The sequence below is a fragment of the Nicotiana attenuata genome, chromosome 7, assembly GCF_001879085.1.
Source record: "Nicotiana attenuata strain UT chromosome 7, NIATTr2, whole genome shotgun sequence".
NCBI lineage: Eukaryota > Viridiplantae > Streptophyta > Magnoliopsida > Solanales > Solanaceae > Nicotiana > Nicotiana attenuata.
The window spans coordinates 14,213,123-14,226,828 of NC_031995.1; the positions used below are offsets into that span (position 1 = coordinate 14,213,123).

Genomic DNA, 13,706 nt, shown 5'->3' on the forward strand with positions numbered 1-13,706 from the left:
GATATTTGCTTAGTTTCTTCGTTTTGTGGATTTTGTTTCTTCGTTAGGTGAAGTAGAAAATGCAGAGATATTTGGTTGCTTAGAAAATGCAGAGATATTTGCTTAGATATCTAAATAAGGAATTTTAATGCTACAATAATTCCTTATTTAATGAAATATCTGGAAGAATATGTACTTCCATAATTGTAGCGCGCCTAAATAGGAATATCTGGAAGAATATTTAGTTTTAGATTTGTAGCGCGCCTAATTAGGAAGGAATCAGCTCCTAATAATTGGTATTTAATGAATGATATAATATTTGTAGAATAACTGTGAACATGGCGGTTAAATATTCATTTTTGATAATAAGGTTTCATATATGGTATATCACATTAAATAGTGGCTACCCAGCCATTTTTACTATAAAAAACCAAGACGAGGGCCCGCCTTTGAGGAATTCGAAATCATGGCGTCACTCCATTCCCGCAAAAATGGCGGTTCTAATTTGAGAGATTCAATGTCGAAGAAACAAAATAATGGAGTTGAAGAAACCCTAGACCGTTTGAGTCAGTTGCCGGACGCACTTTTGGTACAAATCCTCTCTCTTTTGCCGACCAAAGATGCCGTCGCATCCTGTGTTCTCTCAAATCGGTGGCGTTTCCTTTGGTATTCAATTTATAACTTCCATTTCATTAACAGTAATTACAAGACAGAAAACTTCATATACTTTGTTGACCACGTTTTAACTCATTGTACTAGTTCCAAAATCAAAAAATTCAAACTCGATTTTGATTACATGTCTAGATGGAACTTTGAGTTGGAAACCAGCCGATGGATTAATTTTGCTGTTGAAAGAAAAGTGGAAGATATTATATTATGTTCAGATGATGAAGAACTAACTTATAAATTGCCTTTATCTATTGGCAATTGTTCATCATTAATTACATTGAATTTGAGCCACTGGGTGTTTGATAAAGGACTGGCCATAGTTTGGAACTCTCTAAAGAGCCTAAATCTGTACCTAATAAGTTTAGATGACGACGATATTGTGAACTTACTATCAGGTTGTCCTGCTTTGGAAACTCTGGAGCTGTCATTCTTCCGGGGTTTTAGTCGTCTTGAAATTAAGTCCTCGAATTTGAAGAGACTAACATTGGCAAGCCATTGGCGGCCTGATGCCGAAAATGATGGTTCTTTGGAAATTATTGCCCCCTATCTTCAACATTTAGAGATTTCAGGAAATCTTTATAATCTCATGTGTAGGCTTGTAGATGTGTCTTCCTTAGTTAATGCGAAGCTTACTTTCAACAATAAATGTATCAAAGGAATCGGGGCTTTAGGTACAGGTGGTTTTGATGATGAGGAAGAAAATTGTGATTATTCTCATCAAGTTTTGAGGACACTCGTGCAAGATTATCTTCATAAGTTGAGTTATGCAACCGAGCTATCAATTGGAAATTGCTTCAGAGAGGTTTGTTTTTAATTCAAAAGTCCTTATTTCTCTATTGATGTTTACTAGTCGTTATAGAATAAAAACATTATACATTGAGAACCTTTGCACAAATTTCACAAACAACAATTCATTCTTAAATTTTCTAAATGGATTTTTTTCTAAGCGTTGAACAGATAAATTTATTTTAACTACCTGAGATATGGATTGTAGTAGTAAGAAGGGGTAAATCAACTGAGTATATTCAACTTTTTAAAGTCTTTCTAATTCCTATAAGAAAGGAGATATGTTTGAAAATGCAAGCTCCGCTTGAGGAGTGGTCTTTAGTTGTTTATAAGCGCAACAGGATTAATTACTGAAAGGTGTGGCCTTCTGTGCCTTTTTGCAATCCGTTTGTTAACTTTTCAAAATTGGATATTTCTTTTATGATACCGGAAAAAGATACATCTTGCAACCAAGATCTTTTTACATTGATGTTGCTTAAAGTGTTTCCGAGGACATGAACCTTGATAGGAAGGTGTGGAGGTCGAGCATTAGGGTTGTAGGTTAGGAGGTAGTTGAGCAATTTCTATTTCGTACAGGGTGTGAGGCTAGCCTGATAGGATTTCGTCTTTGATTGCTAGTGGTTAATGTTGTGTTCACTGTTCACACTATTCTTCTGTTTTCCATAGTATAGGGCCTTATTTACTTGTTATTGTTACTGCTTTTCATCTATTTTCGGGTTCTTATGTCGCTGTTATTATTTCTATGTTTTCTGTTGATGGTACTGATGTATTTGTTTCTTTTCGTCTTCTTGAGCCGAGAGTCTTTCGGAAACAACCTCTTTACTCCCTCGGGGTAGGGATAAGGTCTGCGTACTCACTACCCTCCCCAGACCCCACTTGTGGGATTTTGACTGAGTTGTTGTTCTTGTTGCTGCTGCTGCTGCTTAAAGTGTTTAGATTTGTCACGACACTATCTCTCTGCTGTGAAGTACTTTCTTTTTGTTGTTAATGCTTTCAACATTCTTTATTGGTTTCATTTGTTTCACTGCACCAGGTCCTGTGTGCCTTGAAGTTTGAAGGGGTGCCATGGGTGCTGATTCCAGACCTGAAATGCAAATATCTTACACTAGAGTTGTATATAGGAAAGTTTAATTTGCATGGAGTAGCTGGACTTTTGCGAGCGTCACCTCATGCGGACACACTCAACATAGACATCGCCATTATGCCTGTAACTTCCTGGAACATTTTCTTTTCTTCTTACGTCTATTCATTTTATGAAATTTGAACAACCTCCCCTCCCAGGAAGTTGTTTTTGATGGAGAATGCAAATATATCTGTAATTGTCCGTAAGAAGCTTGCTTTTGTCACTATAAAGCTTCACATTAATATGGTTGGTGTTGTCGCTTTCTTTGAGGCAAATGAGCTTCAAAGCAAAAAGTACTGTTGCGCTATCACTCTTTGGTTAGGTTACGTGCTCGATGAATCTTATGATTGGAACAGCCCTCTTAATCATTTTCCATGTACCATTAGGATTCATTGGTTCTGAAATTTTTATGACAAAACACTTCTACTGTGAAATCAATTTTTGTACCTTTCTGCAGTTTCATTAGGCTTACCTGCATTTGATCCTGAATATATTTTCCGTCTCCAGTATGATAGTTCCTGCCGCTGCTTTGAGTCAAAATATTCGGCCAAAGGAGATAATAATGATATGGAGAGTTGGATTTCAAGCTATCAGTTTCCCAACCTCAAGAATGTTAGGATTGGCATCTCCGTTGGGGAGTGCTTGAAGTACAGTTTCCAATGGCAATTAAGAAAGCTTTTCAAACTTTCAGAATTCCTGTTGAAGAGTTCAACGATTTTGGAGAAGTTCACTATCACATCAGAGAAAAGAAAGTGCAAGAGATGTTCAATGAACTGTGAGTCCCGACTTTTATCTCAATTGGCTGAGAAATTGTTAGGTTGTGCAAGATCCTATGCCAATCCTGTAATTATCTTCCAGGAGTGAGTTTTCCATGACTAGACTGCAAGTAGTTTTCTGTCTCAGGATACGAGAAATTTCGCCTTAATTGAGTTTTATGATAAACTGCTTATGCAATCATGAACCTTTAGCTTCTCTGCGGGACAAGTTTCTACTCTGTTGAACTTACCCTTATGGCATACTTAATGTTATAGTAAGCTTGGTTTTCTCATGAAGCTTTTGTTTGTTGCAGTTTAGATGTTGTATATATGCATTGAGATATCTTTGCAACACTTGTTTTCCTTGACCTATTAAGATGATCACATCTACAAGCCACATTAGTGATAATTAGCCTTACGAAGTGTTTGTCTTTTGCTACCTAGCTTTGTCAGTTGCATCAAGGTCTTTGAATATGATGGTTCCCTTTTTGGCTTTTTTCTTGGAAAAAAAGGGGTCTGCATTGTTTGTTTACCTCAAATAATTTTAAGCAGTTGTCATTGAGGCTTACGATGCTGTTAAATCTTTCCCTTTGAGATTAAGGTTATAATAATAATGTTTGATTAGATCTATCTGTTTAATTCACCTAAAATCTCCATTCTTCAGGCAGATTTTAGTTGTCTACAGTAGAATCGTGTAATTTAGTAGCTCTAACTGTGGGTTGTGCTCTTTATTTTTATATTTACTAGTATTAGGAAGATTTCATGAAAATAAAGGAAATGGTGATGCATCATATTGCATTCACTTCTAAGAATAAATAACATAAAAAGAACCTTCAATACCTACTTTGATTATCATACATTTCTATAGATTCTTAATCCTATTAGGAAGATGCTGAAGTAAATACTATCTAATTACCAATGGTACATGGGGGCCTTCTCTTGGAGTTCATCTGTCTGAACTTTGGATTGGCTTCAGGATGGCGTAAATAAATAAACTATTGATAAAGTTAAATAAATAAATTGAACTATACACAATCTGGTTTAGACTTTAGAGCTTCATACTCCAATTGCAAGATCATGGCTCTCCTGACTCTGAATCGTTTGGACTGCAATTGATCACAGTATCATCTGGCCTTATCATGAGACTCTGAATAAAGGCTAGCATCTGCAGTATCATCGATCGTATTACATACAAGATCTTACTAGAACTAAAGAGAAAGTGCAACAGAGGATATGTAAATAATGCTAAAGTGCTTACTGATGCAAAGGCAGCACAGGCTATACCGAATCCTGGGAAATGGAAGGGTGCATTTTGCGACAGAAATAAAGCTAGAAGAAACACCATGTTAGTTAGATTAAGTTGACTTAGGTCTGAAAAAATGATAGCAGAGAATTGGCAGAATAAAAGGGGTTATGTTAGTTTAGCTACCTGTTAAAGGGCTAAAAACTAGAGGAGAAACTACACTTGCAAATGAACATATGCCCGTGATGCATCCTTGAACCTTTCCCTGAAAGGAGAAAATAAAACTAAAATCAGGTAATGGGCAAGGTAATAGACAAGGATCCTTTTATAGTAGTAACATCATATTGTGAGCAAGTTGTAGCAATTCTTGAAAATGTACCTGTTCATTTGGTCCAATTTGCTTAGATGCAATGCTCTTTAACTGCAATTAACGCAAACTCTTTATCAAAATTTTAATGTTTTAAACTAATGAACAGCAGAAGGATTATTGTAATTAACTTACACATGGCATTGCGAAAATAGAAAACACAGATATCAAAGCACTTGCATAAGGGACCTGCACACATTAGCAAAATCCTTAATCATCTCGAAAATTGGATGAGGCATTAAAACAATATAACATAAAGAGAAAAAAACAGTAAAAACATATGAAATGGACTGGTAAAGAAGTGAGGTTACTACCCAAGAGGACCAAGCAATACTGTAAAGTAACATCTGCATTTTAAATTGGAGACAATATCAGTATACAGAGATTACTGAATACTTTAAACAATGAAAAATAGGTGTAATTAAGATAGATAAAATTAGCTTTGTACATGAAGAAAACTGAAGAAGAGTCCAACAGAAAGCAACTTCTCTTCTCCAAGAGCAGGAGCTAATATGGGCATGAGAAGTAGCTGAAATAGTTCAAAAGAAACCAGAAATGTAAAAAATTAATTTAACAGCAAAAAAAAAAAAATGAACAATGAACATACAAAATCAAAAATGAGCCAAAATCAAGTTTACCTGTGATATGGATCCTGCTATACCAGAAATTATCAACAAATCAGCAAATTGATCTTTGTTAAAATGAAATTGCGCCTTCAAAAAATACTGCAGTGATTTTTATGAAAACCAATTAACTTGTAATTGAAGTCCTCCAATAAATAGAAATATAAACTAATTTCTTGTATATAACATTGAAAAATCAAACTTACAAGTAAAGAAGCCTCAAGTCCAACTTGAGCAACATTAACAAAGAATGAAACAACAGCTGCATGTAAAAATGTCGAGCTGCAACATATTCAAAATGCCTATATATAAGTATTTATGGGATGCAATCATAGGGTCTAAAGTCGATACATTGAGAATGAGTATGATCTTATTATATGTACGTTCCAATCTAACCTGGTCTTTAACAAGCATAGCATATCGCTGAAAGAAGGCAATGTCTTGAAAAATTGGAAGCCTTTCTTGGGAGAATTTTCCAAAAGACAAATGGTTTCTGTTTCTTTTGAGCAAATGTTACCTTTCATTATTGACTCAGGAAGGAACATTTTCATGTATGCTAAAGCTATCACCGCCATTGCTGCAGCAACCTACACATATAACTTTCAATATGAGCAGAGGCGGATTCAAGATTTGAACTTTATGTGTTCAGATTCGCGATTCTACCGCAGCCGATCTAATTTAATAGGTTCAAAATTTATTGTTTGTACATATTTAATGACTTTTTAGGCAGAAAGCTTGCCCCTTCCCTTTTAAGGTCTGCATACACACTACCCTCCCCAAATCCTACTTGTTGGAACACACTGGGTTTGTTGTTGTTGTTTAGGCAAAAAACGGGGTATGAGCGAAAGTTATGAGTTCAGATGAACCCATAGCCTCTATATTGGTTACGCCCCTGATAATAAGCATAACAACAACAACAACAACAACAACGCAGTATAATCCCACTTAGTGAGGTCTGGGGAGGATAGTGTGTACGCAGACCTTACCGCTACCCTGAGGTAGAGGCTGTTTCCAAATAGACCCTCGGCATCTTTTCCCTCCAAGAACTTCCCACCTTGCTCTTGGGGAGACTCGAACTCACAACCTCTTGGTTGGAAGTGGAGGTTGCTTACCATCAGAGCAACCCCTCTTGTCTAAAAATAAGCTAAGTACTCCCTCCGTTCCACTATACATAGCGAGTTTCGAGTACGAGGGTCAAATTACTTGTAGTTACTTTTTAAGTGACTTAATCGCATTTTTTTTCCTACTAAACACTAACTTAAGTCATAAAATTGAAGAAAATTGAAGATATGTCTCATACTTGGAAAGTGGAAGCAGTGGAGAGGAAGCGAGTAGAGATGTTTCCACAGACAAAAGCAGAAGAGGCAATTCCAGAGAGGACTCCAAAAACGGAGGCTCGTCGACTTTCTGGAACATTATCCGCCTGAAATATAAAACTTTATGAGTTCCTACAGCGATCTCAATAGGGTTTGAGCAAAAGTTATTGGGTTCACGTGAATTCGTAACCAACACTGTATATGTATTTAAGGTATGAGAATTACCACATAGGCAAGAGCAAGACACTGAACGCTTCCTTCGCAAATCATGGCAATGAGAGTTCTAAGCACGTAGTAAGCGTAGAAGTAGTACTTTGTCCTGCTGTAGGCTAATATCACTGTTTCCATTTCAATAAAAACAATTGTTAGATTTTCAAGACAGTAGTGTAATATTTTCATTTCGATTTTATTAACTAAAAAATTCGTATCCCAGCACATCATACAAACCTATATCAGCAAGTTGTTATTTTTTTGTTACTTTGATTTAATTAAATGTTTAAGAATTAGTAAATTTGTTCCGTCCAAAATGAAGTTTAAGTGGATTGAATTCATAATTCATTAGATGTTTCTTTACGAATGTCAACTATGTATTCAAAGTAAATTGCTTTCGGTTATTCAATCATCTCATAATCTGAGTCATTCTTTGGTAAATGATACTACTAACTACGAGTCACACTCAATAGAAGCTAACGTAAAACGCTAATTAAAATTCTTTTTATGTACATAAATATCCTCTTTATATTAGGTGGGATATAGTCTCAGACCCGGAAACAGCCTCTCTATCCTTTCGGGGTAGGGGTAAGGTCTGCGTACATCCCATCCTCCCCAGACCCCACTAGTGAAATTTTACTGGGTACATGTTGTTATAGTCTCAAAGTAAAATTTGAAACAAAATGCATTGTTGATCTTCGTGGACTTGTTATCCATTTTGTACTGTATTTCCTATTTTAAAAGATCGAAAATACTATAAAATGATTGTTTTATATTATAGCGGCATCTATCTTTCTATAGAAAAAGAAAAACTACAAATAAACAAAGAAAGAAAATCTTGTTTTATCAATTGCCACCATATGGAGAAGTGTTGATAAAGGGAAAAAGGAAAAGGAAAGAAAGGGTAGAGTGGAGGAAAAGAGAAGGAAAGTGAAAGCAATATCAGTTTCCACTTTCAGTCCTCTTCTTTTAGGTGATGAAAACAAAGTTTAAATAGGTTGTAGGTTTCAGAAAAAGATTAATTTGGTTTTCTATGTGGATTTTTTCGATAAACAACATAAAAAAAAAAAAAAAAAAAAAAGGTATAGCAAAGAAAGAGGACAAGTTAAGTTTTCTAACTTGGCATTTGGATAATGTTTTAGGAATTTGTCGTTTCATTGTTTCTCAATGTTCAATTTTCTTTGAGTTCAACTTTCATGCATTAATAAACATTTATCAAGCTTAATTTATCATGCAATCAACTCACCTATTAGGTAATTACAAATAAATCTCTTAATAAACATTAATTGTTATTCTAATAAAAAATAGAAACTAACTTGCTATTATATATTAATAGTATAATTTTATTTTACATTATTAGTGTATACAACTTAAATCCACATTCATATTATCCATTACTTTGTGCACCATGGGAAAATGGACAAAGAATCCACTTAATCAGAGGCGGTTAAGGATTCGACCAAACTGATTTGTATTAAACTTTATATTAAACATGTATAATTTATTAATTTAGAACCTAATAACTTAAAAAGATTAGGATCCCGAACATATAATTTTGAAATCCTAGCTCCATCTTTGCACTTAACTGAAATGGATTAAGACATATAGTAGGACGTTTTTTTAAGTTCTCCTAAATACTCCCTCTTTCCAGTTTATGTGAACTTATTTCCTTTTGGTCCGTTCAAAAAAGAATGACCCCTTTCTGAATTTGGTAACAATTTAGCTTAAACTTACAATACTACCATTAATGAGAAACTTTTATAACCACACAAATACTATGGGCCCTTTTTGACTTATTTTGGACCACAAATTCCAAAAGTCTTCATTTTTTCTTAATCTTCATGCCCAGTCAAACAGGTTCACATAAATTGAAACGGAGATAGTACTAATTACACAAATGTCAATCACAATCAAATCAGATGTGGAATTGCTTTAATATCCCATTAAGTTAAGTGGAAAAGGAAAAAGAAAAAAAAGAAATGATGAAAATGGAGAAAGAAATTACCTAGAGGGAAGATGGAAAGGGTCATGGGAACAGTTAGCATGACTTTTCTCCCATAAGTGTCTGACAAATTCCCTAATACTGGCATCATCACTAGTGATCCCATTCCTACTATCTGCAAAATAGTCATGCGCAAAAATATCCATAAAAACTTTTAATTTCAAAAAAAAAAAAAGGGAACAAAATAAAAAATTGGCGGAATTAAAGGGAAGTCCGGTACATAAAGTATCTCGCATTTATATAAGGTCCGGGGAAGGGCTGCACCACAAAGGGTGTGATGTGGACAACCTATCATAATGCAAGCATTAATGACTGCTTCCACGGCTCCAACTCGTGACCTGTAGGTCACACGGAGACAACTTTACGATTGCTCCAAGACTTCCATTTGAAAAATTGGCGCAATTAAACTTCTAAATTTAGATAGCACAAAAAGAAGCTACAACCGTTAAGTCACTACTCTATATACAGAGGCGGATCCACAATTTGAACTTTATGGGTTCCTTCATCAATCTCAAGCTAATAACTGGGCTCACAGTAAAATATGTAAAGATTTTTAATGAATTTTTTTATGCATATGGTCAAGGTAAAAGCTACTAGGTTCCCAGAAACTCACATCAATATAATACATTTAGATCCGTCATTATCTATATATAGTTGAGATTCCTCCGCTCTTAATTAGAGATATCAAATTCGAGCCTTAAAAATAGATAATTTCCTAGTATTGAATGTTTTGGCCCCCCATAGTAAGGTTGGGCGTAATTTGGTAAATACTGAATTACCGTACCGAAACCGAAAATTTTAGTATTTGGTATTCGATATTATGGTATTCGGTATAGTATTTGGTTTAAATTTTAAAAATAATTGGTATTAGATATGGTATTTGATATTTTAAAATGAAATACCGAAATACCGATATCGCACCGAAATATATATTATATTACACAATACACATATTATTAATTATAACATAATATATAAAATCTAAAATTTTACTATCCGTTATTCTCTAAGTTCATCAATTAACTCTAAGCAAGTAACAAGACATTTCTAATGATCAAATTTATTTCTTTATGTATTGTTTTCTCACTCTCGAGGTGATATTTGCTTGTTTTGGACAAAATATTTGTCAACAAACATTTTTAGTTTTGTACTTTTGAGTACTTTAATTAAGAATATTACAGTCTATGACTCTACGCACTAGTTAGTATTCAAACCGATTAAACCGAACCCGAAAGGAGAAAAACCAAACCATACCGAATTTAATTAGGTACGGTATTGGTATAGCATTTTAGAAAATCGAATACCGAAAATATCGAACCGAAATATTTAAATACCGTACCGTACCGACCGACGAACGCCCCTACCCATAGTGGCTCAACCGTTGCAAATCTAGATTAATCGTGCCAGTAGACTTCAAATACCAACTTCAACAAGTTAAAAAGAAAAGTAAAATACAAACAAAAAAGTATGTATAGTACTTTAAAGGGTAGCTTAAGAGGGAAGCAGCACAAATAATAACACGAGACTTCTGTTCCCTGACAAATGACGAACTCTTAAAAAAATCAGATCAAAAAAGTTAAAAAAGTAATAATTCATTTGCCAGTGAAGGAAGTTTCTTAAAGAACCAATGAAGAAGACTTAGACGAGGAAACTTCCTATATAAAGTGGTCCAAAAATGTAATATGCATTCGATTATTATCGTACCATAGGCGTGGAGACTAAATTCATACATAGATATATAATAAAATACGTGCTATTTGTATATCATGCCCCTTTAAAATTTGAATTTAAGAAAAATGGCCTTTTTAGATATCTTATGCGTAAGAGACAGATTTATTACATCTAAAAGTAAATCTCCTATATATAAAAACAAATTTGTAAGGAGCCAAAAAATTAATTGACCCGATATATACCAGTGCGGTACGTACTAAGATTCTTTATCTAGCTAATGAATTAAAAGCATCCGCTTTTTTTTTTTCTTTTTTTCTTTTCTCTTTAACTTTTTTCATGTTTTATTCGAGTTGTTACTTTTAGTTTCTTATTGAACATTTATTTTCATGCCATTTTCACTAATTCTGGACGGGCTAATGGAATTAACAAGAAAATATAATGTACTAATTTAACTTGTGAATGTATTAGAATTTACATCACTTATAATTCCTTTTATCAAACTAGAGCACATATGTTATTGTAGTGAGAAAATACTATATAAGATAAAAATTTCTTGATATGGTTATTATTGTAATACTAGTAGATTTTATTTAGAGTTTAACTTTTATATGTTGATAGTAGTTTAAACGAATTTTATACTATTAGGTCAGCCAAAAGATATTGTCAAGTAAAAAATTCATAGAAAATAAGTGTAGTAACTAAAGTCACAAATAGTAATTAACAAAAATATTACTTCAAACTTAATCACGGGTCAATTAATTAATTTAGACAATTAACAAATGACACTAGTACGTTGATATTATCCGTAAAAGAGACACTAAAGCAAGGAGAGTTGATTGTGAGATAAGCAATGAATAAATGTCATTTTGATGTGATAATAGAGGAGGGGGAAAAAGGAAGCAATAAGCCATTACTATGTGAAGAAGAAAGTAGAAAGAGTAGATAACTACAGTCACATGGATGATAAAAGCAAATTTTCCACTTTTTCTTGAAATGGCTATACGTATTGTGTATAATTACAACTCAAAAAATTAAAGTAATGTTAATGAAAAGGAAAAGGAGATAGAACCTCTTTTTTTTTTTCTTTAGACATTGGATATTCAAACTACTGGTTCAACTAATCTTGATTCGCGTAGAAATAGTAAAAGATTCTTTATTTAATGATTTGAATATCAAACTTCTGATTAAGAATACGCTTTATAGTAAAAGATTCTTTATTTAATGATTTGAATATCAAACTTCTGATTAAGAATAGAAGAATTCCAACCCATTCTCAAATAGTACGTAATACGTAAGAATGGAGGAATTCCTCGTGTGTTGTGATCACAGAACCCCCTTCTGTGATCGCGGCATAAGTCTGAACGGATTCAGACACAACTACAACCATCCACACAAGTCACAAATAGTTATATTAACCAGGGGCGAAGCCACCTTTTGATCAGGGTGGTCAATTGATCATTCTTTGTCGAAATATTACGAAAAATTACACTGCGTATATAAGTAAAATATTAGATTTTAGATGTATATAACATATATTGAACAACCTTTGTCAGAATTTTTTTTACTTCTTTCAGATCTGAACATCGTTGAGAAATTTTCTGGCTTCGCCACTGGTATCAACACAGTTAACCAAAACGAGGGAATGACATGTTACAGTCTCAGAGTCTGAGGTAAGAAAAGTAATGGAGGAGGAAATATTACCGCTTGTTGAATTCCAGTGAGGTAAATAGCAAGGGAGCATTCATCTTTGCCTGGACAAATGGCTGATAAAGTGATATCAGTCATAGGTGGGATTACCATAAATGTTGAGAAGCAACTCAGAAATACTGTCATAAATAGATGGCTAAGCCCAGAAAATTTCTCCATTGCCTTTCTTCTGTCTATCACTTCTCTGTTTTCTAGTTTTGTTGCTCTTTTGCAGCTCCAAGAATACTGAATTTAAACAAAACAGAAAAGAGAAAAAGTTGTAAAATAATACCAAGTCATGAAATGACATAAGAAAAGAGGTTAAAGAGCAAAAAACAACTAACCCCAAATCTTGAAAGGACATAAGAAGGATCTTAAAAGCAGAGAAAGAAAATTTGTTTCTCTCTGTCTGATCCTATGAATTTATGACTTTAATCTTTTGAATGATCTTTTTCTTTTTTGCATGCTAAAGTATCTTAGGAAAATAGTGATTTCTTTATATATTTATACAGTATGAGGAAAAGAAAATGAAGGAAGTTACCAACTAAATGATAAGCAAGTAAAAACAGGGGAAAGGAAAAGTGGTTGTAATATGGTTCAAGGGGGACATATAATGGCACACTAAATATACAAGATGAGTCATTTAAGTCAAAAGAGTAATGAAAGTGCGACGTTGAAATGATGCGTAGCTTGCAAGTTCATGCAAAACCATGAAACATAAAAGTTAAAAACTCATTACATATAATTGTACTCGTGTCTGGATTAGTTTGTGTGTATTTCGATTATTATTTTTTGGTACTTGTTTTTTTCAGTGAGGATTTATATTTCTATTCTAATTTATTGGAGGCCAGCTTGTTTCGATAGTTCTTATGTATCGTTTTATAATGTATCGTATTGTACTGTATCGTTTTGATGCATATAATATTTGGATAGATTGTATTGTTTTCCATCGTTTCACGATGCCATGCACCAACAATCAGAGGCGGCTCAACACAACATGTGGCCTAAAGCGAAAATTTAAAGAGAGGCCTCAAAAGACATTCGAGGTTAAGAAATGCTTTTTCATATCTAATACTTTGATAATTTCATTAGCTTAAGATTGAAAAATTGTCTAAAAAAACACTTAAAGAATAGAAGAAGATTCTACAAAATCATAGTTATAAACAAAATTGGTTCAAGTTGAAGTGAGTTAGACAAATTAAGAAGTTGAGCCCATCCACCATGCGTGAGGTAACAAAAAAGAATAATAAAATATACGAAAAAAATGCAAATTTAA

General features: G+C 33.7%; 2 protein-coding genes across 2 annotated transcripts; one reads left to right on the forward strand and one right to left on the reverse strand.

Moving 5' to 3' along the window:
- On the forward strand, nucleotides 429-3,609 carry LOC109228721 (F-box protein At5g03100-like). The gene is made up of 3 exons (XM_019393902.1): nucleotides 429-1,450; nucleotides 2,468-2,641; nucleotides 3,065-3,609. The coding sequence occupies exons 1-3, from the start codon at nucleotides 446-448 to the stop codon at nucleotides 3,419-3,421; spliced, it is 1,536 nt and encodes a 511-aa protein (XP_019249447.1). The 5' UTR covers nucleotides 429-445; the 3' UTR covers nucleotides 3,422-3,609.
- Nucleotides 4,125-13,018, reverse strand: LOC109228722 (tetracycline resistance protein, class A-like). Its single transcript, XM_019393903.1, has 15 exons — nucleotides 12,775-13,018; nucleotides 12,446-12,676; nucleotides 9,077-9,188; nucleotides 7,087-7,199; nucleotides 6,846-6,968; nucleotides 5,942-6,132; nucleotides 5,752-5,827; nucleotides 5,561-5,647; nucleotides 5,371-5,451; nucleotides 5,237-5,269; nucleotides 5,058-5,111; nucleotides 4,935-4,976; nucleotides 4,742-4,820; nucleotides 4,571-4,641; nucleotides 4,125-4,477 (listed from the first exon to the last, which is right to left on the reverse strand). The coding sequence occupies exons 2-15, from the start codon at nucleotides 12,608-12,610 to the stop codon at nucleotides 4,388-4,390; spliced, it is 1,317 nt and encodes a 438-aa protein (XP_019249448.1). The 5' UTR covers nucleotides 12,611-12,676; nucleotides 12,775-13,018; the 3' UTR covers nucleotides 4,125-4,387.